The sequence below is a fragment of the Manis pentadactyla genome, chromosome 3 (genome assembly GCF_030020395.1).
Source record: "Manis pentadactyla isolate mManPen7 chromosome 3, mManPen7.hap1, whole genome shotgun sequence".
Lineage (NCBI taxonomy): Eukaryota > Metazoa > Chordata > Mammalia > Pholidota > Manidae > Manis > Manis pentadactyla.
Window position 1 is genome coordinate 189,165,114 of NC_080021.1, and position 24,021 is coordinate 189,189,134.

Sequence of the window (24,021 nt, forward strand, 5' to 3'; positions counted from 1 at the left end):
AATGAACCCAGTTGCCAGGTCCTTCTTTCCTTTATTAGCCTCCTGGCCTCCAAACACGCACTTCTTCGGCACCCCTCTAATTTCCCAGGGTCCATTTTCCATCACCTTTTAACACCTAAATCTTTCCAGAAAAGGTCTATTTTTGACTCTTCTGTTTCCTCATCTCCCTTGGCCACCAATTCTGCTGTCTCCAGTGGCCCCTGTACCCCAAGGCCACTGGTCTCTTCCTCTCATTCTCCTGGACTACTCTGGTCTTTGACCCTGTAGGTTTTCCCCTCCTCAAGGACACACCCTGGTTCCCTTTCATCTGCTTTTGGCCCCTTTTCTCCATTCCTGCCAGGGCAACTGCATGTGGCTTTCCTCCAAGCTGCTCATACATACGCACACTCTCCTTCAGCAGTCTGACCTATCCTCGGTCTTTTTCTCACTCTGAATGGCTCAGAAATCTCTCTCTGGCCCAGACCTGTACTCTGAGCTTCAGACGTGTCTTTCCTCCTACATCCTGGACAGTTTCACCTGCATGTTTATACCAACATATCCAAAACCTACCCTTCTCACCTTCCACCCAGAGGTCCCTCCTCCGCTTTTCTGTTATTGTTACTTTGCTCTCCTTATCTGGCAGGTAAGTCAGGTTGGGAATCAGTGTTGGTTTTTTTCCCCTCAAACTGCCTCTTACTTCTCAGCTTTCTCTGCAACCCATCATAGTGTATTGTGAGGCGGGCAGTCCAGAGTCTTCGTCCCAGCTCGGCTCCTCCAGCTTTCTGGACGGCTTTGGACAAGTCAATAAAAGTTTTTGAACATTTTGCCTCTCATATAATAAATAGGAATGGCAACCACTTATTTAAAGTTTACTACAGGCTAAGTACTGTAGTAAACAGTCTTCTATACATCAGGGTCTTCTATACATCATCTCACGAACCTTATGAGGTGGGTTCTGTGTAATTTTCCCATTTCAGAGAAAAAGGCAAATGATGCTCAGAGTTTAATGTATTCATGATCAACAAGCAGCTAGTGGCAAGGGCTGCGCTGGAAGCAGCTCTGTAATTCTAACTTCAGGATTCGTTTTTTTCATCACTCCATAGGGCGCACTTCCCTCAAACCGACAGCAATTGTCACATGTTTCTTCACCGATGCACTCAAGCTTTCGGGCGCCGGGCTTTACGCCCAGCTCCCAGCAACCGCCAGGCTTTCCCTCGCCGCCGCACTGCCCGCCTGGCGGGAGGTTCTGTTCCCTTCCCTGATTGGCTGACGAGAGCAAGGTGGGGCCCAGGGATTGGCTACGCTGCGGCCCCGGGCTGACAAGGCGGAGCTGACGTGGCGGGGCGGATGTGTAGACCCTGCTGGGCCAGCTACCGAACGGACCCGAGGTGGGAGGCGGTGCTCGGTTTAGGAGTGCAAGTTTCCGCCATGCCGCTGGAGCTGGAGCTGTGTCCCGGGCGCTGGGTGGGCGGGCAGCACCCGTGCTTCATCATTGCCGAGATCGGCCAGAACCACCAAGGCGACCTGGACGTGGCCAAGCGCATGATCCGCATGGCCAAGGTGAGCGGAGAGCTAGAGAGAAGGATGCGGCGCGGGGGCGGGGCTGGCCCGGGAAAGGGGCAAGGTCTCGCGGAGCCGAGACCACCTTTCTGTGGGACCAATTCGTCAGGTCCATTTCAAATTTTTTCCAAACTTCTTCATACCTCTGCCACCCTCCTGACTTGTCTGCATTACTGCCTCCTAACCCGACCTTTCTTGTCCCCTTCTAGTTGCAGAATGATCTAAAACAAATTTTATCAGGTCGTACCCGTACCTGACATTTGAGTGGCTCCCCACTGCCGTGGATAGTGTTGAAACCTTTTAACATAGCCTTCAAGATCTTGATGACCTATCTCCTTCCTACCTGTTGTTTTTCATCCCTGTCATCCTGCAGCGACACTGAATTACTTCCAGGAAGTTTTTGGAAGTTGCTGTGGTCTCTCCCACCTGCCATTCCTTGTGTTTTGAATATGAAATGATTAAAATGCCATGACTCTGGGTTCAAATCCTGACTGTCACCACTTACTGGCAGTGTGAGCCTCAGTGTCCTCGTTTGAAAGCCAGGTATAATGATAGTACTTCAGAAGTGTGAGGATCAAATGAAGATAACTCATATAAAGCTCTTATCACAGTAATTGTAACATAGGACTCAACAACTATTCTTAGTGACACGATGTTTATGAACATTTACGCTCCCTCTTGGTAATTGCTACTCCTGTACAGGTCTACTTGGATGCCTTCTCCGACTCTTCTCCCAAACACTGGGCCCCTGGAATTGTTCCCATCAGACTGCTTTGTCATTGCCTAAGCTGCTTTCTCTTTCTGTTAGACTGTAAGACCCCTGAATGGAGGGACTGTCTTGGTTTCGTGGTGACCCCAGTCCCAGCATAAGGTCTGAGCTGTGGTTTCTTGATTTAGTGATAGCTCACTCCATCTTTTTTTCTTTTTTTTCCCTTTAAAGCTGTTCATTCGATTTCATTAGGTTTTATCTTACTCTTCTTTCAGGACTAACTGCTTTTATGGAAGCCTACTGAATCTTAAAAATACTTTTAAAGAGTAACAATTGCTAATATTTTTGAGTGCTTATTCTTATTAGCTACTGGGCTAAGTGCTTTAAATGCATCACGTTATTTGATTCCTACGACCAACACTGGATACTGTTGGTTTCATTTTAAAGGTTCAGAGAAGATAAGTGACTTGCCCAAAGGCACACATCTAGTAAATAATGGACTTCAGAGCTTTGCTCCTAGCCACAGGGTTCCAGCTTTTCTACATAACATTGTTTTCTGGGGGGAAGTTATTGCTCTTAACTTAGGGAACAACCTCTTTTTTAGAGGTGTGACTTCTGAATGCTCATGTTATAAAAATACCTAGAAGTATTGAAGAGGGCTGAGGAGAGAGGAGAATGGAGAGGCAGAGGCTGTTACAGTGGAAAAAGCACTATACTGCAGTCAAGATACCTAGGCCCTAGTTTCACTTGCTTTACAGTATGTATGTGTTTTTTGTTTTTAAATTTAAAGCAGTGGAAGCTTTAGCAATCCTTTTACTTTAGGACTTTTTTTTCGGTCTTTATTGTCAAATGAAGTCACCTTTGCTAGTTTACCTAGGGTGTGTTCTGTGCAAGCTGGCTTGCTCATACAGGGAATCTATTTGCAATATTAAAAGTTGAGACAATTCAATTTATAGTTTATTATAGAAAAATATAATTATGTAATAATGTATAAAATATCCTGTCTTATAATTAGAGATTTGATCATTGAATATACTTTTAAACTCCAAATATTGATGCAAAGGGATAATCACACCTTGGCTCATTGTGGAGTTCTGATTCTCGTTTTTTGCCAGTAGAGAAGCAATGAAATCTTGAACAAAGAAACCATGAACATTACAGTAAAACAGGGACAGTCACTGTGTTTCCTGAACGGAGAGTTCACCAACAGTAAACAGATAAAGAAATCACTCATTTTTAGGAAAGAAGCTGAGAAAGGAAGCGGAGGCACCTGCTCCCCTCCCCATTCAGCTGCTGTCATGTGGAATGTAGAACTTAATCGACTCTTGTCTTTAGTAGTTCTGCTATTTCACTTTTATCTTCCTGTAAAGGCAACGTTTGCCCAGATGAAGACAAAGTTTTTAACTTATTGAGGGTAAGTCTACTTCTTGAGTTTATTAACCTTAAAAATAAAACTGTTATTTTACCAGCAAAAATGGCTCTATTTGGCAATAGCAGTTACAGTTCAGGACACACAAACTACGGCAAATCCACAGGCAAGCCTAGAGAACAAAGGAGAGAACCACTCTTTTATAGAGGAAAGGGGAGGATTGGGAGGGGCTATAACAAACAAAAAGTCCATTGGAGTAAACTGGGAGATTGAAGTGTAGTGGCTTTTCATTGGCTGAGTTGTGAAAGTCTCATTGACTTGGGTGGGCTGTTGTTGGGGAAGGAGGAAATCATCCTCTTACTAGGGTAATAAAGTAGCAGAGACTTGCAAGGTAAGGCTCTTCCTGTTGGGGTCTGCAATTAGAAGTGGTAGGGCTTGAGAGCTCCCTCTCCTGACTTCTCCAATCCATCTTAGATTTCTGTTGATTAATTTTCACAAGTTAGAGATGAGAGGCAAATGTGTTGCGGGACAGCTGTGTCTGGGGAGGTCTCTCTCTGTGCACTAGGTGAAGCACTAGGAGAAACTTCAACATGGATAGGGAAGGGTTCTTGACTCTGTATGAGAAAGAATTCTGGAGCAGGTTGGATGAGTGTGGGTAAGGAAGGAATTCATTACAGCAAGAGAGCAAAGAAGAGCAGAGGGAAGAAAGGGAAGCTCACTGAACTCCTGCTTGGCATAGGGCAAATCCCTTGCCAACTCCAGAAACCAGGGTCATCTGGCGTCCAGTGCCCACTTGAATCTGCATGGTGTGGGAACTATGCCCCCACGACTCCAGGATTTGGGGGACTTGCAGAACACTGGATGAAGTGAGATTATGTTCTGAGAACTTCCCAAAGGCAAAGAAAGGAGACTTTCAGGCCGGCTACTAACGAGCATGATTGTACAGCAACAGTCCTGTTGGGTCACCCAGTCTACGGTAACTTGCAAGCCCAAATCAGAGCTCTCAGTAGCCCCTCCCTACTTATCTGGAGTAGAACAGAGTGAAGACCTGTGCCTAAGTCTGGAAAATAGAATGAAATAGCAAAATGATAAAGACACTACCACTGGAAGAGCACAGAGACAAAACACAGTAAGTTGAGCAGTGAGAAGGCTTTATTTAAAAAGTACACACTAGAAGAAAAGGGAGTGTGGGCAACCTGAGGCAGTGTGCTTAAAGGTTTGGGGTTTGGGGTTTTACAGGGCCTTTTGGGTAGGGGTCAGCATAAGGCATGATGTATACAGGTGATTCATAATTCCTTTGAGGTTTTGTCTTAAGAGTATGGTTATTTAGGTGACTGTGTTGACCCGGATCTGGGCTTTCTTTATCCACATAGGTTCATTTACAGTTTGGAGGTCTCTCTCTTATCCTGGCTACAAAGTTACTTAATTGATCAAGGGGCTGGAAAAAGAGGAAGGAAAATTTATAGATTAAGTTAAAGAATAAGCTGGGCCTTTTTTTGCAGGCTAAGTAGATTTTACAATGGCATGACCCTGATCCCATTTCCCTGCCCTACCTCAAAGAGAGCAAGTATGGACACTGTGAAGACCTTATCAATTGCTTGCTGGAGGCTTGGGTGTAGCAGGGATCCAGGTTGCAGTCATGGGCCAGGAGACAAATGTCCTGCAGCCCTTAGGAAAGTGATTTGTCATGCTCTGCATTGAACAGACTCACTGTTTAACTTTTGTCTGGTCACTCTGAGCCTCAGGATCTTCCTCTAGACAATGAGAACCCAGTTGTCCAGATCATTCTCAGTTCTAATGGTCTTTGAACTTCTTTCCAGCATCAAATCCTGATTGTGCCATCTTGTGATTTTTCCAGGAGAGGGAGCAATACTTTTAGCACAGACATTTCTGCAGCTGAGGTTTTTAACATCATGAATACCTCTGTGTCTACAGAAATGTCAGTGAGCTGAGACTTTAGAGGTTTTTCCTCAATCTTTTTTACTGAGTGGTTTTTAAAAACAATTTTGAGAGATTGAAGGGTGACTGGCAATGGAATTACAGGTTTTATAGTCAGACAATCTAGCTTTTTTTTAATTACAGCTTCCATTCAGGGAGGCTGGGCCATATCTAAGCTTTGTTTTTTGCTGCAGAATGTCTTGTTCAAAAAGATGCCATGCAGAAAAGCACAGGTACAAAACAGCTAAAAGCAGAGTTGTTCCTTTGTTTCCCAGCCTTATAAGGGGCCTCTCAGAACAGTTACGTCTGCAGCTAGCCAAGAGCGGCTGTTTGTATAGATGGAGAAACTGAGTTCAGAGACAGGAAATGACTTATCCTGGAGATCTGTCAGATTCTCACTTTTTCTCCTCCATTCTGATCTAGTGCTCATTTTACTATCTTCTGTTGAATTATACAATTTAAAATCTTCCTTTACTTTTTAATTATTATTTTTATTAAAGTACAAAACGAAGCAAAAAATAGCCTTTTTTTATTTTGCATTTTAAGGGGGAAAAGCAGGAGGAAGCCCATCCCCAATCTTTTCTTCCTTTGAGATTTTCTTGCTTCTGCTGTTCCTCTTCTTCTGGGGTTCTTAATACTTCTGCCAGTTGATGTTGTTTTTACAGATAATGATGGCATAGCATTTCTCTTCTCTCCAAGAATCTGTGACCAGTCGTTCACTGGAGCATTAATGTGTGTTGCAGGAGTGTGGAGCTGATTGTGCCAAGTTCCAGAAGAGTGAGCTGAAGTACAAGTTTAATCAGAGAGCCCTAGAGAGGCCGTATACTTCGAAACACTCCTGGGGGAAGACTTATGGGGAGCACAAACAGCACCTAGAATTCAGCCATGCCCAGTACAAGGAGCTTCAGAGATATGCCGAGGAAGCCGGCATCTTCTTCACTGCCTCTGGCATGGATGAGGTGAGCCCTCCACTACTCTGTCATTTGTCACTTTAGCAGACCCAGGGGACAGCAGGCAGCCTGGTGCCTTTTGGCTTAGAGCCAGCTCTAGGCCTTGCTCACTTGAGACTTTTTTTGTGCTTTCTGGACCTAGAGTTGCCGACATCATTAGTCATACCATTGCCCGACTAAACCGGAGGTCAGGGGGTGCAGAGGCTCAGTGAGAGTTTGTGAGAAGAGAACCATGGTTTTCAAACAAGTTGTCTCTGGTAGTGGGGAGCAGCCACACTGGAATCTCAGAGTCCCTCAGGCTTGTGGGAGATCTCCTCTGGGCCAGTTCTCCCCCGGTGGACAGTGGCCTGGACTGGGTGTCAGGAAACCTTGCTTCTGACAGGATTCCACTCCTTGCTTAGTGGCCTTGGCTGACGTAGGTGGAGGTGGCACTGGCATCATCCAGAAGACAGAGGCACATAGGATGGCCATGCTGACATCCTAGAAGAATCCAGCTGGTGTCAGTTCTCAGGTCCTGTCAGCTCTGTGACCTGCCTCCCCAAGATTACTTCATATGCTGTTTTCTAATATAAATAATTTTAATTGTAAAAATAATACAGTATCACAGAAAGTTGAGAAAACAGGAAAAAAAGAGAAAAATGGTCCATATCCTTATATGGCAGCTTTTTAAATGTATTTTCCTCCTGAACTCATTTTACGTGCATATTTTAATGCCTGGTTGTTGTATTTTTAATATTGAGTTCAGTGTATGTTTCTCACAGTTAACATTATATCACCTATGTCTTGTTTTTTATTCCTCCAACTTTATTTGGATAATTTAATAGACATGTAACTCCCCACATCTTGTGTTTAAAGTTTCTGATAACCATGTAATATTTCTTTGGGGGATTTGTAATGTACCTAACCATTTCTCTACTTTTAGACATGCAGGTTACTTTCAGTTTTTTGTGTTTATAAATAATGCTGAGATGCACATCTTTCTCCTCTGTTTTGAGTTGTTTTGTCAGGATGGCTTTGCAGAAATGGATGATTAGATGAAACCTAAGAACATTTTTGTGGCTTTCAAAACACGTGGGATTCTTTTAGTTAATCAGAATATTTGAAGTGTCCCCGGTTCATTCTCTAGGCCTCTAACCCTTTGTGCCACAGTTCCAACCCTAAAATACACCTGTAAATTAAGTCAAAAGAAACATAAGTCTAACCTAGGCCATTGGTAGTTTAAAAAAGCAGGGGAGGCAGAGAATCCAAGTGTCTGGGGAACTTGACAAGTCTAGCCTTTAGTCCTGGAGCCCAGATTCACTTCTTAATCCATAACACTCATAAGCAAGACATTCTTCAGACCTAGTTGTGCATTTAATCATAATTTCCTACTTAAAGGAATAGACATTGCAGTTTACAAAGCATCTTCAAAGCATGTTTACAGTAATATATTTTATTCCTGCTACGCTTCATTTTGTAGTTGAAGAAATAGAGTCCCAGAAGGGCTGGGAAGTTTGTACAGTGTTGCACAGCTAGGAAATGGGTCTTCAAGGCAGATCTAAGCCTGGCACAGTGTGCTTTCTCCAGCCTTCAGCTGCTGCTTGGGCATCAGTCCAGGTGTGTGTGGCTTCCCAGAACTCAGCAAAGCCTTTGAGCTTCCTCCTGCTCTTCACCACCCTCAATATTGGTGGCTGGAGAGTCTCTGGGGCCAAGACCTGCCCCAGAGACATGGGGCCAGATTTTTTAGGAAAACCTACCAAAAGAGGTTGCAGCATTTTCCAAATTGGCCGAACCATTTTACATTACCACCACTGGTGTATTAGGATTCCAGATTCTCCACATCCTCACTGACACTTGTGATTGTCTGACTTCTGGTTGTAGACATTCTAGTAAATGTGAAGTGGTGTCTTTGTGGTTTTGATTTGTTGAGCATCTTTTCATATGCTTATTGGCCATTTGTGTATCTTCTTCAGAGGAATGTCTGTTCAGATACTTTGCCAATTTTTAATTGGGTTATTTGCTTTTATTCTAGATACAAGTCCCTAATCAGATATATCTTCTGGGTTTCTTTTCACTTTTTGATGGTATCCTTTGAAGCACCAATTTATCTATTTTTTCTTTTGTGCTTGTCTACTCTTGTGATTTAAAGATTTCTGTTTTAAGCCATGCTGTGATGTCATGACACAGCTATCAGTATGGCTAAAATAAAAAGCAATGATAACACCAAATTGTGGAAAGGGTGCAGAGAAAATGGATCACTCATACACTGCTGGTGGGAATGTACAATGGTACAGTCACTCTAGAAAATAATATGCAGTTTTTTGTTTTTTTTTAAATTAAGGTATCATTGATAGACAATCTTATGAAGGTTTCACATGAGCAACATGAGCAACATTGTGGTTTCAACATTCACCCATATTATCCAGTCCCCCCAACCCAATTGCAATCACTGTCCATAAGCGTAGTAAGATGCTATAGAGTCACTACTTGTTTTCTCCATGCTATACTGCCTTCCCCGTTACCTATCTATGTATGTGTTAATCATAATGCCCCTCAAACCCCTCCTCCCTCCCTCCCCACTTTCCCTCTTCAACCTCTCCCCTTTGGTAACTGCTAGGCCCTTCTTGGAGTGAGTCTCCTGGTGTTTCTTTCCTTCAGTTTTGCTTTATTGTTATACTCCACAAATGAGTGAAATCATTTGCTACTTGCAAATGGTAGGATTTGTTTTCTTCTTATGGCTGAATAATATTCCATTGTGTATATGTACCACATCTTTATCCATATATGTACTGATGGACAGATAGCTTTCATATCTTGGCTATTGTAAATAGTGCTGTGACAAACATAGGGTGCATATGTCTTTTTGAATCTGGGATCTTGTTTTCTTGGGGCAGATTCCTAGGAGTGGAATTCCTGGGTCAAATGGTATTTCTATTTTTAGTTTTTTGAGGAACCTCCATATTGCTTTCCACAATGGTTGAACTAATTTACATTTCCACCAACAGTGTAGGAGGGTTCCTTTTTCTCTGCATTCTCTCTAGCATTTGTTGTTTCTTGTCTTTTGGATGGTGGCCATCCTAACTGGTGTGAGGTGTTATCTCATTGTGGTTTTAATTTGCATTTTGCTGACAATTAGTGATGTAGAGCATCTTTTCATGTGCCTGTTGGCCATCTGAATTTCTTCTTTGGAGAAGTGTCTGTTCAGATCCTCCACCTATTGTTTAATTGGGTTATTTATTTTTTGGGTGTTGAGGCGTGTGAGCTCTTTATGTATTTTGGATGTTAACTCCTTATCAGATGAGTCATTTATGAATATATTCTCCCATACTGTGGGATGCCTTTTTGTTCTGCTGATGGCCTCCTTTGCTGTACAGAAGCTTTTTAGTTTAATGTAGTCCCATCTGTTCATTTTTGCTTGTGTTTCCCTCGCCCAAGGAGATACATTCAGGAAAAAGTTGTTCATGTTTATATTCAAAAGATTTTTGCCTATGTTTTCTCTAATAGTTTTATGGTTTCATGAGTTATATTCAGGTCTTTGATCCATTTTGAGTTTACTTTAGTGTATGGGGTTAGACAGTAATCCAGTCTCATTCTCTTACATGTAGCTGTCCAGTTTTGCCAATACCACTTGTTGAAGAGACTGTCATTTCCCCATTGTATATCCATGGCTCCTTTATTGAATATTAATTGACCATATATGTGTGGGTCTATATATGGGCTCTCTATTCTGTTCCATTGATCTATGGGTCTGTTCTTGTATCAGTTTGTTTTTTTAAAAGCAACTTTATTGGGGAACCTTCTGATACTGTTGGTGGGAATGTAAATTAGTTCAGCTGTTGTGGAAAGCAATATGGAAGTTACACACACACACACACACACACACACACACACACACACACACACTGAATCAGTATTTTATACACCTAAGATTAATACAATGTTATATGTCAATTATATCTCAATAAACAGAAAAATAGACACTTACTGTATACCTCAAAAAAAAAAGCTAGATGTGTCCATCAGTTATCATTTGGTAATTTATCCCTTCCCAAAATGAAAACTTCCATTCACACAAAATTCTGTACATGAGTGTCCGTAACAACTTTCTTCATAGTAGCCCCCAAACTAGAACAACCCAAATCTTCCTTAGCAGGTGAACAGTTAAACAAATTGTAGTACAGCCACACCATAGACTATAAAAAGGGACAAACTACTCATATATGCATCAGCTTGGATGGATCTCAAGGATACTATGCTGAGTAAAAAAGCCAGTCTCAGAAGGTTGCCTAGTGCATGGTTCTGTTTGCATTACGATCTTGAAATGACAAAATTAGAGACAGGGAACAGATTAGTGGTTGTCAGGGAGGGGAAGGAGGCAGGTGGATGGGCTATAATGGGAAAAGCGAGGGGCCTTGTAGTGATGGCATGGTTCCCTGTGGTGACTCTGATGGTAGGTGCATGAGTCTGTGCACATGGTAAAACTGCATAGCATTAAATACACACACACACACGTGAGTACATGTAAAAATGGTGTTTGAGTAAGATCAGGAAACTCTCTTGTCAATGTGGCCCTCCCAGTTGTGATTTTGTACTCTAGTTTTACAAGATGTCACCACTGGGGAAACTGGGTGACGGTAATATAGGCTGTATTATTTCTCATGGTTGGATGAGAAGCTATAATCCTCTCAAAAAGTTTAAAATTAAAAAAACACAAATTCCTCCATTTTAGTTTTAATTCAGTAAATATGGATGGAACCTACATAAACAACAGCTCTGTACCATCCTTAGTAGAGTGCAAACACCAGGACATCTGGGGTCCCTTGCTGGCTGGAGCACACCCAGCCTGTGTGGTCCCATGGTTAAATGCATGGACTCTGGGGTCAGACTTTGAGTTTGAATATGGTTCTGCCTATCATTCCTCTGACTCCACATGCTGAGTTCATGTGGAGGTTATGTAAGCTCTTTGTGCTTCTGTTTCTTCAGCTGTAAAGTGGGGTTAGTACCTGAACCCACCCTGTAAGGTCATTGTGAGGGTGAAATGTGATCATTCATATAAAGCAGAGCACACAGCCGGTGCTCAGTCAGCACTGGCTGCAGTTCAGGGAAGCAGCCTGGACTGAGGACTTTTGGGTTCTTGCCCTGACTCGGTTCTGAGTCCATCTCAGTGTGAGCTTGGTGAGTTCCTTTCCTGCTCTAGGCCTTCACTTTCTTGTGTGTGTGAACAAGCTGCCATCCAAAGGCTCTTCTGGCTGTAACGTCCTGAGTCAGGGTCAAGCCAGAGAAGAGATCACTAAGAGAACTTACCCCTGGAATGAGGACTTTCCTTCTCAGTCATGTTTCCAGCACCTGAGCTTCTGAAGGAGAGCAGGCAGCTCCTTGCGTCTGCAAGGCTGCTTAGGAAGTCACTTTTTTAGGTTGTTTGCTCCCAGGCGGCTTTGAGGTGGGCAGCAGGAGCAGTTGGGCAATGGGGAAGAGCCCAGGTGTTGGTAGTCAGGTCTCCCTCCTAAAAGCCTGTACCCTTTTAGTTCTGTCGCCTCCACTCCCAGGGAATCCCTTCCCTCTGGTGTGTAGAACAGGCTCTGTGCAGCCGCACGCTCTGAGTTCGCCTGGCGCTGGAGCTTACTGTGTGGGCTTCAGCTCGTCATGTGATCTCTTGGAGCTGCAGGTGTCCCGTCTGTAAAAATGGATGGCAAAGATGCCCATCCAATGGGGCTGCAGTGAGGACTCAGTGAGCTAAGTCTGTGTAGTGAGAGGGCCATGCAAGATCACCCACCAAGTGACAGCTGTGCTGTTACTTAGAGCGCTTTGGAGTTTTTCTGCTTCAAACTCTTTGGGGTTTTCCACTCTCTGGGCAGGGAGACAGCTTTGTCCTAGGGATGCTGTTTGTTCCCAGTAGACTCCTGACACACCTGGGCATAGGCATTGAGGAGAAATGCATTCTTAACAGCCTTCACAAGAGTTAATTTTCTCGGTCGGCCAGTCCCTTTGGTGAACCAGCGTGTCCTGTTTTCTTGGGTGCTGGAGGTGGGTTGGTCCCCTTGTTCCGTGTTTGCCTGGCAAATGGTGTTTACCCACCCTCACTTCCTGATGGGTTTATTGAGTGCCTGTTTTCTCCACTGTGTGCTGACCTAGGGCATTCTTTGTGTACTGAGGGAAGGTTAAAGGATGGTGGAATTTTATTAAGGCCAAGAAAAATTCAGGGGCACCTGGTCAGAAGCTGTACAGAGGCACATGGAACTGGGCTGAATTCAGCAGAGGGCCTTTGGTCCAAATGGAAAGTTCTAGTGAGAAAGCAAATGGAGGCCTGGAATGTAGAGGCAGCCCCTGAAGGATGTGCTGCCCTCCCACAAATGAGCCACCCTAATGGAGCTGCCCTCCCCTCCCAGCACCTGCCTCTGGGCATCCTCCTCACCCTCTCCTCCGTTCCTTTGCCAGCCCTGCCCAAGTCGCGGTGCGCTGCGTCAGGGCCACCAGGCTCTATGGCTCCATACTTCCTCCACGTCATCCCCTCACCCCTCACTCTGGGCAGCTCTCCAGCACCCCATTCTCCCCAAATCATCGCTGCAGGCTTCCTTTTCCTTTACAGGATCCAGAAATGGGAGAGGAAGAGACTTTAGAAAAATCCTAGCTCCTCTCCTCACTTCTGTTACCCCTTAGGTCAGCAGGCCATGGTGTAGAAAGGGGGCTTCTCACAGGACATGATAGGGGAAAGGGGGTTCAGTGGACACGCATTATCTACCTTTACTCATTAATCAATTTAGAAACAATAAAGCCCCAACTCTGAGTTGAGTAAGTTAGGAAACCCTGGGGTACAAAAAAGCTAGACAAGTGTATTTATTGGGACCTTCTAAGAGGGAGCTCTAGCAGTGCAGTGTCTCACCCAAACTGGTTTGCTGGTGGGGCCTTTTTCTGTGCCTTTAACCCAGTAGGATGCCCAGGGAAGATCATACTCATCCCAGTTCCTCTCAAAGTCTCAGAAGGCCTTTGTGCGGTGGGGTGGGAGGGAGATGTTGTGAGCTGCCTGGCCGCATGGTAGCCCTAGATGGAAGGAGGACCAGCAGCAGGCTGGGCAGGGCTAGAGGAAGCCATGGAGAGAGGGGGGCCGCTGATGCTGACCCCGCCTGCGGGTCCTGGGCACACAATTCCACCTCAGGGTGGAAGGCTGGGATCTTCCAGGTTGCTGTAGTTGGCACCCTTTGCAGAGATTAACTCCAAATGGCAGCTTTCTCTAAATGGCCACTGGGTGGTGCTGGTTCTCCAGGAGGGCTGGAAAATGAGGCCCGCCTTTCCCTTTGGAACAGGACTTTGCCCCTTTTCTTCTCACTTGAAAATTGTAGAATTACATGCGGATTTTACAACCTGCATAGGTAAGCTTTTGCAAACTTGCATCTGCATTTGGCCTCTCCTTGCGCGTGCTCACTCTGTACCTCTCCTGAGGGGCCCCTCCATTGGTTTGTGCCCTGAGGGACTTTTTCATCATGAGCCACTCTCACAAATTGAACATTATATAGAAGAGAACTTAGCCTGCGGCTTCCCTCCTGAAATAGAGAACACTCTCTTCATCTGCCACATAGAGCAAGAGGGGTGGGGAAAGTAGACTTCCTTCTAAAAACATTAAAATGAATGCTTTTCAATTCTGTCTTACGGCTGGTTAACAGTGAAAGACACAGGAGTGAGATAGAAAAATATGGAAGGGAGAAGAGAGATGAGGGAGAAATAAAGCAGAGGAAGACAGCAAGAGCCGCAGTGAAGGTGGCTTGGCATACTTGGAGGTGAGTGGCACTTGGCCACCCTGGACAGCGTCTCTTGGCCTGAGGGGGCTGAGAACCGCCCTTGACCTGTTCACCAGCTGGTCGACCGCTCTGTGTGGCTCTCCTCTTATGGTAGTGGAAGATCACATATAAGGGGCTACTCTCTGGGTGCAACCACAGGGATTGGGGTAGCTCTTCACCTGCTGGGAAGACAGAAGACACGCAGGCAGCAGCGGGTTGACTGAAAGAGCCTGCTGGCATACATGACCTTTTCATACTACCCCTTAGCCCCCCTGTGCCCTCTAGATTTTCAGACATGGCAGCCTAGCTCCTTACTACTCAGGGTGTGACTCACGGTGAAATGGCAGCGGTATTCCTCAGGACCTTATTAGAAGTGCAGACTCTCGGGCCCCACCCTAATTCAACAGAATCACAATTTGCATTTCATTTTAGCAAGATGCCTGGGAGATTCCTGTACCCATGTTAAGGTGTGAGAAGCACTGATCTAGTTCATTAAGTCTTCCAAACTTACTTTGGAAGGTCAGGCAACATTTTAGGATGGATAAACTTAGGTACTTGGAGACATTCTGAGGCAATGATTCTCTCCACTTCTGATTTTCAACTTCAAGTTTAAACATAGTAATAAAAGGTAGGTTTGGGGGTTTTTGTTTGACAGTAAGCTGAAGATTTTAATCAAAAAACTTGTGGTCCACTGATCTTCAGCAAGCATTTGCTGACACTTAACCAATTTCCTGATCCTGAGTCTTATTAATGAATCCCAGTTAAGGATGGTGAAGAGCCCTATATAGAGATCTTCAACAGTGATATTGTGTCCAAAAAAGGGAATGAAGTTTATTTTCCTGTGGGTGGCATGGTTGGTTTGAGGTCTGAAAGGGCTTGGGGTTGATGGACCCTGCCAGCTGTGGATCATTGCGTCAGGGCTAGGCCATAAAATGCTCCACTTCTGCATTGAAATGGCCTCCTTTCTCAGCTGTTTTGTTCTGAGTAAAGGGTAAGGTCTTTGAGAGACATTCACTTTCTCACTGTCTGGTTTTCTGGGTCATGACCCTTTCGAGTTTGTTTACTGGGCCTCTGGAGGAGGAAGGTCTGGCCAGGGGTCTGATTCTTTTTCAGATTCTTGTAGCCAGTACAGCCAGCACTGCTTTGCTGGACAAATGGATGGGTGGATATGAATGAAAGAATGTTTGGATTTGAGTGAGATAACTGATAACAACTCTTTGCTCTGCTTTCAAGTTGTTGAGAATCCCTCTCTGACTGGTAAGAGGAGGGGTGTTTCTGTTTGTATGGGGCTCCTTGCCTGTCTTGAGGACAGGGATTTTGAATAATGGTGAAAAAGAGCTCCTTTGATTTTTGTAGATGGCAGTTGAGTTTCTGCATGAACTGAACGTTCCATTTTTCAAAATTGGATCTGGGGACACTAACAATTTTCCTTATCTCGAGAAGACAGCCAAAAAAGGTAAGTGTCCTAAATTTTGGAGTCCAACCCTTCATATTTTTACATTTTCATAGTGACTTTAGGAACCCATTTTCAATCAGCATATACTTCCACTTGTATATATGTTGACTCGAAAGAAATTATGAATAAGACAGTTTTTATAAGATTTTTTTTTTCCCCTTGAGTCTCTCTGGTCTTATATAAATTATTTTTTATTTATAAGAAATTATTTATATGAAGTTGAGGATATGTAAAACTTAGAGGAAGCTCTGACTTTTGAGTAAATATTCTATTGGTAGTTTACAATATTGAACTTCTGCATCTTACAGTTTGTAAAGTGGTTTTAGAACATGAGCCATCTCATATGACCCTCATAACAACCCTGGGACTGAAGTGGGTCATATGATTCTGATGCTGCTTTATATCTGTTTTATAGACTAGGCATCTGAGACCACGCAGCTAGGAAGTGGCCGCACTGGGCTTTGCATTTGCCCCTGCTCTTGAATCTGGGGCAGTGCCCACCCTACCACACTGCGCCACCTCTTCATCTGATGAGATGCTCATTTTTCTCTGAGGAGTGTAAAATTTCTCTGCCTCCTTAAGTTCAGTTCTGTTTGCTAAGTAATGCTATGAGGGGATGAGGGGGGGGCCTTCATTTCCCATGGTCCAGGGCAGGAACCCACCAAGCTGCCCTCTGCTCCCCCACAGTGGATGGCACAGTGCTTGAGAGATGTTTGTGACGTTCAGCTGAATGATGAGACCAGTAGTTGGAGTGTGCTTGAGGGAGTCAGAACCCCAAAAAAGAAAGTGATGTGTTGGTATCGGTCTTTCAGGCCGCCCCATGGTCATCTCAAGCGGGATGCAGTCCATGGACACCATGAAGCAGGTCTATCAGATTGTGAAGCCCCTCAACCCCAACTTCTGCTTCCTGCAGTGCACCAGCGCATACCCTCTCCTACCTGAGGATGTCAACCTGCGCATCATCTCGGTGAGTGGGCTGTTGTCTGATCGGTCACAGCAGAATGGCTTTTCTTGGGCTGTTGATTATGGGGAAGGTGTAAGCCTTTTCTGTAACCAAAATTCTAACCAACCTTGACATGCTTCATAATCCAAACATCCTTTGCCAATCTCACTGCTATAGAATCAAATTAGATCAACTATGCAGTTAAGGAAGCACATATATTCTAAGAGGGTGATAATGTATTACATTCTCTTAAAACCAGTCTTAATTTCTCCTATTATAAAATTTAAGGTGGAGCCCTCATAATTGTCTGTATATGTTCATATGGCCATTAGTGGTCCCTCTTCTGTGAATTGCTGGCTCATAGCCTTTCCTTAGTATGTGTGTGTGTGTGGTAAAATATACGTATGATTTATCATTTTAACCATCTTTAGGTGTACAGTTCAGTCGCATTAAGTACTTTTGCACTGTTCATCTCCAGAACTTTTCCATTATTCCAAATTGAAACTCTATATGTTAAACACTAAGTGCCCATTCCCCCCTACCCAGCCCCTGATAAACACCATTCTACTTTCTGTCTATGAACTTGACTTCTTGAGGTGCTTCCTAGAGGTGGGCTGAATAACATTCCATTGTTTGGATATACTGCATGTTGTTCATTCATCTGTCCATCAATGGGCACCTGGATTGTTTCTACCTTTTGGCTATTGTGAATGTTGATAGAACATTGGTGTACAGTTATCTGTTTTCTTCATATTGAGTTTTAGGAGACCTTGAAACTTTTGGCTTTTCCTGCTGTTATTTACCAGCTCTGTTATTTTCTACCTGTAATTCTGAGCCTCTTTCAGGCTCAAACTGGTTATAGTGGCAGCCTGAAGGGAGCTTTCTCTCTCTCAGGATTTCTTCTATTCTAACTCAGTCACTTTACAGATAGTGAAGTCCAGTCCCTTTGGGAAAAGGACTTGCTTGCCAGCGACCTCACAGCAGCTTGCTGGCAAGCTGGGTGTAGAATCCTTTGTCTCTTATTGTCTCAGGCCATCTCTGTCAGTTTGAGAAATATGTAATATGTAATTATTATACAAAAACATTGTGGTAATATTTGTGGAATTCTAAATATATATACGTATACATGATGCTGATATTGCAATTATCTAATCTTCCTTTTATGTTTTCCTTTCAGTACAGTAGTTGACATTCTGTTTCTTTTTCCATGATAGTATAAGCTTATAGTCTTCCATGATTCACTTAAAAAAAATTTAACCTTTTTTGAAAACTGATACTGCTATCTTTTAACCTTAAAATTTTCTGTCTCTCCCAGTTGGTAGTCTTTTCTCCATTTCTAGCTCATCTCTAAATCATGTTATTTTAAAAATTTAAACATTAAAAAAAAAATTCAAACAGCTCTGAAATATATCACCTAGAAAATGAACATCTTCTATAATCCCACCTGACAGAAATTACCATAATCCATGGTTTACCATACGTGACTCCAGATATTGTCCTTGATGTCTTTCTCTGTATAGCATGGTCTTCCACCCCTTCCATCCCCACTCAAAATGTGCTCATGTCCTCTCTTGATACCAGGGCACAGTGAGACTTAAATTGCCAGCACACCCCGTCTCGGGCCCAGCCCACCCATAACCCAGCAGTCTGCGTTCCCCTGTCCGTCATGCACCCTTCAGCCTGGTTTTCAAGGCCTTTGTCACTCAGCTGTTCTGGCTTTTTATTAAACCCTATCTGGGTCTGTTCACTGTACTTAAGTTGCCGGGTCACCCTCACTGACAAGAGTCACCCAACTCAGAATGTCTTCTGTTGCGTTCAGTGAATTATACATAACAGATGAATTAATAATTTAGCATTTCCACCGAAGGATTATATTATTGATGGTATTTGTGCATAGAATACACTTGCTTTCTGCAGCTCAGGCGAATTAAATATGACAGGTGCTTTTTGAATGAGTTGAGACCATCAGTGGTTCTGCTGTTACTCCTGGTAGTTTGCACTGTGAAACACTCTCGAAAGACATTCTCGGTAACAAACGCCATTATTCTGTGATCATTTTCAGTGATCTGTGCTGACTGTGCTGAGTGCTTCTCAGCCTTAGCAGCAGCCTGACGGGTACTGTTACTGTTCTCGGTGTGGAGGGGCCGAGAGCCTCCGTATCTTGCCTGTAGTTGTGCAGACAGTGAGAAGCCCGACTGGGGCTCCAGGCCAGACCTACCGACCCTGGAATGTATGTGGAAAGCACCACGATGGTTCACCTTTTTTTCTTCCCCCTTTTTCTATTTTAAAGGAATATCAGAAACTCTTTCCTGACATTCCCATAGGGTATTCTGGGCATGAAACGGGCATAGCGATATCTGTGGCCGCAGTGGCTCTGGGGGCCAAGGTGTTAGAACGTCACATAACGTTGGACAAGACCTGGAAGGGGAATGACCACGCGGCCTCGCTGGAGCCTGGGGAACTGGCGGAGCTGGTGCGGTCTGTACGCCTTGTGGAGAGGGCCATGGGCTCCCCGGTTAAGCGGCTGCTGCCCTGTGAGATGGCCTGCAACGAAAAGGTGGGTTCTGCCTGACCCTGCCAGGCTCTGCTGTGCTGAAGGGGCCGCAGTGGGCTTGCCTGGCAGGCAGGGTCAGGACCAGCCCCACCTGAGTCCTGGCCAGGGGGATGGTGAGGAATGTTGCTCTAGCCCTCTGAGTCTGTCTGGGATCACGTTTACAGGGACAAACATGTTACTTAAGGGAACTTCACCAGTTTCTCTAGCCACCTAGGATCATGTGATAGTTTCCCACTGAATTTCTGAAGCTTGCAGCCCCAGTGATTGAGACTTCTGGAGATGAAAGGGTGGGTCAGGAGGGCCTCCTGAGGCACTTTGGTAGGTCAAGTTTGGGATCCCTTGGAGCAGGTAGGCCGTGAGAGACATTCAGGCGGAAGGGTTCGGAGAAGGGCCTGTGATACACTGAGGCATCCTTGAGTGGGAGAGGCCCTGCGTGGATGGGGACAGTGGGTTGTCACAGGGGGTTGGTGGGCAGACGGGGGCGGAAGGTTGCCTTGGGAGGTTGGTGGGGGATGAAGCAAATACTCCCTTAGGAGCAGTTTGAGCTGTGCATCACTGACCTTCAGACAGAGGGGATGCAGAGGCCAAGAAACACTGCCAGGCACACTGACCACCTGGGCTTCTCGGAAGCCGTGGCCTAGACCTGGCTTGGCCTCTGAGTCACAGAGCCAGGTGTCCAGGGGCTGCCAGGAGTGCAGACGCTCCTAATCCACTGTGGGCTCTCTGGTCAAGGCAAAGCACAAACACCAGACAGGTGCAGGCAATGTCATCTTTTATTCTAGTGAGGCCTGCTTATTTCCTTCAAGTTAAAGCTGGATATATGCTGGAAAATTTGAATGATAGTGAAAAGAAACAAACTACCTTATAGAGGAAAAGGGGAGAAAATTGTACCAGAAACTGGAATGAGAGTTGATGCTTAATTTGGTTCTGAGCCTTGTGGTTCCCTGAGCAAACAGTGAAACATAACAGGATGCATAATCTGATAATTATGCACGGACAGGCCTCGCATCCTGGCACTAAATTCCAGAATTGATTTCCTTGGCCCTTACATGAGGGATGTAGAGTAATATAAAACAGACTGTTTGCTTAATGGCATTTATGGACAAAATGTAGAAACGCTAGTCACGAGCTTCTGGTTTCCTTCATTCCCCTCCCCTGCCCGTTCTGTCTGCTTCTTCCTAGGAGGTCCCCTTTCCAGTCCTCACAACAGCAGCTGTACTCACCGTCTTGTGAGCCCTTCATATTCCTGTTTTACTAAGCAAGGTGGCCATAAGATTTGTGTCCCTTAAGAGCAGTGGGCCAGGAGTTGGGAATCCTAGGTTTTCATTCCAGTTCCTTGAAACCTGTGCCAAGTTTCCTGTCCTCTCTGGACCGCAATTTCTCCATATGTAAAACTAGATACTGAACTAGATGATGACAGAAGTAAACATAATTTTTATGTGTCAGAAGCATTTTATGTTCCAGGTAGATTGCATATATTATTATTGCTAACCCTTACAGTCATCGGACAAGACATTATCTCCTATCCTGCAGAGAAATTCAGCCATGGCTTGTGCCCAGCTGACTGGGATTTGGACCTGGCTGTGTGTGTGGCTACGTAACCCGAGCCCTTTCCTATGTACTTTATCAGGAAGACCCCTCCCCTGAGTCTCTAAGTTCACCTGAGTCCCATGTGAGATACTGTTCTAGGCACCAAGGGGGAGAACAGAGCCCCCGTTCTCAAGGTACCTTGTGCAGTCTGATCAGGGACCTTGGTTATACAATGTGAAACAGTTACTTATGTGAGGCTGGCACTGACTGTTAATTTCATCCACAGCTGGGCAAGTCTGTGGTGGCCAAAGTGAAAATTCCGGAAGGCACCATTCTAACACTGGACATGCTCACTGTGAAGGTGAGTGAGCCCAAAGGCTACCCTCCTGAAGACATCTTCAGTCTGGTGGGCAAGAAGGTCCTGCTTACTATTGAAGAAGATGACACTATCATGGAGGAATCAATAGAAAATCATGGCAAAAAAATCAAGTCTTGAAATAAAGTGCTGTTTTCTGGATTCTGAATTGCCTTGCTGGTACTGTGGGGTACATCTGGGTGAGGTGGGGCAGACATGTTGGTCTGCCTCCCTGGCTTTCACCCCCTCACCGTCACCAGACAGCAGACATTTCTGAGTCAGGCCCTGTGTCAAGCCTGTTGGAGGATTACAGAGAGCAAATACAGCATTCTCGACCTAAGGTTGCCCAGCCCAGAAGGGGAAGTGGGCTCACAAGCATGTCGCCCTCCAGTTGCAGTGTGGGTGCACAGAGGGGCAGGAGCTGGCTATGTGGGTCCTGTCCTTCCTGCCTGCAAAGCTTACCCAAATGACCCCAGATCTCCCTTTCAGACCTGCCACTGTCTCTCCTTGTCCATTGCCCTTATCCCTTGGCCGCCTTGAAGCTCTGGGTCCAGTTTGCTGTAGAGCGATCACTGAGTATTAGAGAAGGGGTTGGTCGGCAGTCTGGCGGGCAGAGAAATGCTGAAGGCACAACACACACATCTCTGTGAGCAAAGAGGGAAAACAACAGTCATTTCTTCTTTCAGTACTCTGGAGGCCTCCTATGTGCCAGGCCCTTATGTAGGTACTGAGGACACAGTAGTGGACAGTCCAAATCCCTTCCTCTGGTGCTGTCACTCTCATGGGGGACAGATGCCCAATAAACCATAAGCTGAGTGAGTTATTCACACAGTATATTAGAAGGTGGAGTGTGCATTGGGGAAACAAGAGCCATATAAAGGAGATGGGGAATATGGGGCTTGGGATGTTTGCAGCTTGTGATGATTTTTAAATATGGTGGTACTGTTGAAATCAGCCTTTCCATAATCCATAATGAAATTTCAAACCCATCTAACAAAAAGATTTTGTTTTACTTCCCTGCACAGCAGCATGAACCTTTCTTTCATGGGGCATCCATATCACCTCTTCTTTGTTCTTTTGAACCAATCGTAATGATTCTCTTCAAATGTATTTTCAAATTCTTAATCTTTGTTCATATTTATTTGACCTTGTTCCCTATAACTCCATCTGTTTCAAAGTATATATTTGAGTCTTTTCAAATGTATATGATTAGCCTTTTGGGAAGTTTCTTTACTTATTAGTATAGGGCCTCCCTTTTCCTGTGGATCCCAAAACAGTTTCTGAAAAGGCACTCGGGTTTCTATGTGTGGGTGGGATAGGGTTAGAATCAGGAGTTGTATTAATGTGTTAAAGAGAACCCATAAAATTGATGTGCTAAGAACTCAAGTGTGATACCATCAATTCTGGCTGTATTTATTCCCTTTCCTTTCTCTCTATAAGCCAGTCTTGAGTGGATGATCAGAATTTCTGATTCTGTAGCCTTTTTTCCCACAATGGCAGAAAAGGTGACATTTAAGCAAATAGTTGAGACTTTGGACAAGAGGAGACATAGTGTGGAGGAGGTGGAGGGATGTGTTTTGGGGCCTGGAAACAGTGTGGGTCTGGACAGGAGGGAGAGGAGAGCCTGGCCGGGGCTCTGGCTGGCAATGTGCAGTGGGTGGTTTCCCGCTGGGAGCCAGACCTGCCTCCAGGGCCCGGCAGACTGGACTGTTGGAAAGGCCCAGGCTGCTCTGGAAACCTCAGCTGGATTTCCCTCAGAGGGCAGGAATCAGGCTCGGAACTGAGAGGTCATAGGTGTTAACCCTACCTTTCATGCCAACGACTGTGCAGTGTGTTGGAGAAAGTTGGTAAGGAGAGTCATCATGTGAAGCATGCTTTCCATCAGAGCACAGAGAAAAGGATAGCCTGTGTAGAGGTGTGGGTGAACCATGGGGGCTGCCTGCAGCCAGTAGCAGCTGGCCACCTCATGCTGGGCCTGGCTGCCCGGAGGGTGGAAGGACTGATACCTGGACACACCTCTAGCTCATTCAGGTTGGGAAACTCTGGTCTAGATGACATCCTTGAGCACCTGCCATTTGGGGATGCAGTGCTGGGCTCATAGGACAGGAGCCATGGAGGTGGGGGGAGTAGACGGGAGAGGGCGCATGGCCAAGGAAGGCTTTCTGGAAGAGGTAGCACTTGGAGGTTGAGAAGTGACTGAGGGGAGGAATCGTGGGATTTGGGGCACAGGCTTGGGAAGTGCCAGAGCCTCCAAGGACTAGTAGGTGATGGTTTGGTAGGGAGTGGCCACATGGGGAGAAAGAAAGGGATTTGAAAGGTGGTCAGGAAGGAAGGTGAGTTTGGACTTTGTTCTGTGGCAGTGGGGGGCCATGGAAGGATTCTGAGCAGGAGATGGTGGGCTCAAACCTGGCCCCCTGCTCATGCTTCCCGTGCCCTCTATGCAGCTGGCTGCTTGGGCAGGCTGTCCCTTCCTCATAGCATGGACTCCTGTCCACTAGGTGTGGGCTGTTGGGCCACCTCTGTGTGCCCTGTGCTAAGCTCTGCCTCAGCCAGGTGATACCACTGTCCCTTGCTTCCTGACAACGTGGAATTGCAGAAACGGAAGAGATGATGCAATAGCAGGGGAGGATCCTGGAAATCCCTAAAAGTAAGTGAGCTCAGATGGTTTCAGTGTTGCTAAAGAACAATCACAAAGATGCCGAAAGCTGCATGATGCTATCTGGGAATAGGAACAGCTGGGAGGCAGAGTCTGTTTCCATATAAGCAAGAACTTAGTTATCTTCAGCCGTAGTGAACTCCCCATCACTGTGCAGGGACCAGCTGCCTACCATAGGAAAGCAGGGGAGCGGGTAGGAGATGAGCGAGACCCTATCCAGACCTGGAAGCTATGTATCAGAAGCAGCATGAACTCTCAATGAAGAACATGC

General features: G+C 45.2%; 1 protein-coding gene across 1 annotated transcript; it reads left to right on the forward strand.

Moving 5' to 3' along the window:
• Nucleotides 1-1,312: 1,312 nt before the first annotated feature.
• On the forward strand, nt 1,313-21,256 carry NANS (N-acetylneuraminate synthase). Its single transcript, XM_036888449.2, has 6 exons — nt 1,313-1,539; nt 6,299-6,514; nt 15,613-15,712; nt 16,525-16,679; nt 18,946-19,212; nt 21,026-21,256. Exons 1-6 carry the CDS (start codon nt 1,327-1,329, stop codon nt 21,233-21,235), a joined length of 1,161 nt encoding a protein of 386 aa, XP_036744344.2. The 5' UTR covers nt 1,313-1,326; the 3' UTR covers nt 21,236-21,256.
• Nucleotides 21,257-24,021: the final 2,765 nt, after the last annotated feature.

Coding starts and splice junctions, on each gene's coding strand:
- NANS (XM_036888449.2), top strand. CDS start 1,327: ATGTGTAGACCCTGCTGGGCCAGCTACCGAACGGACCCGAGGTGGGAG. Junction 6,515..15,612: donor CTGCCTCTGGCATGGATGAG/GTGAGCCCTCCA, acceptor TGATTTTTGTAG/ATGGCAGTTGAGTTTCTGCA. Junction 16,680..18,945: donor TCAACCTGCGCATCATCTCG/GTGAGTGGGCTG, acceptor TCTATTTTAAAG/GAATATCAGAAACTCTTTCC.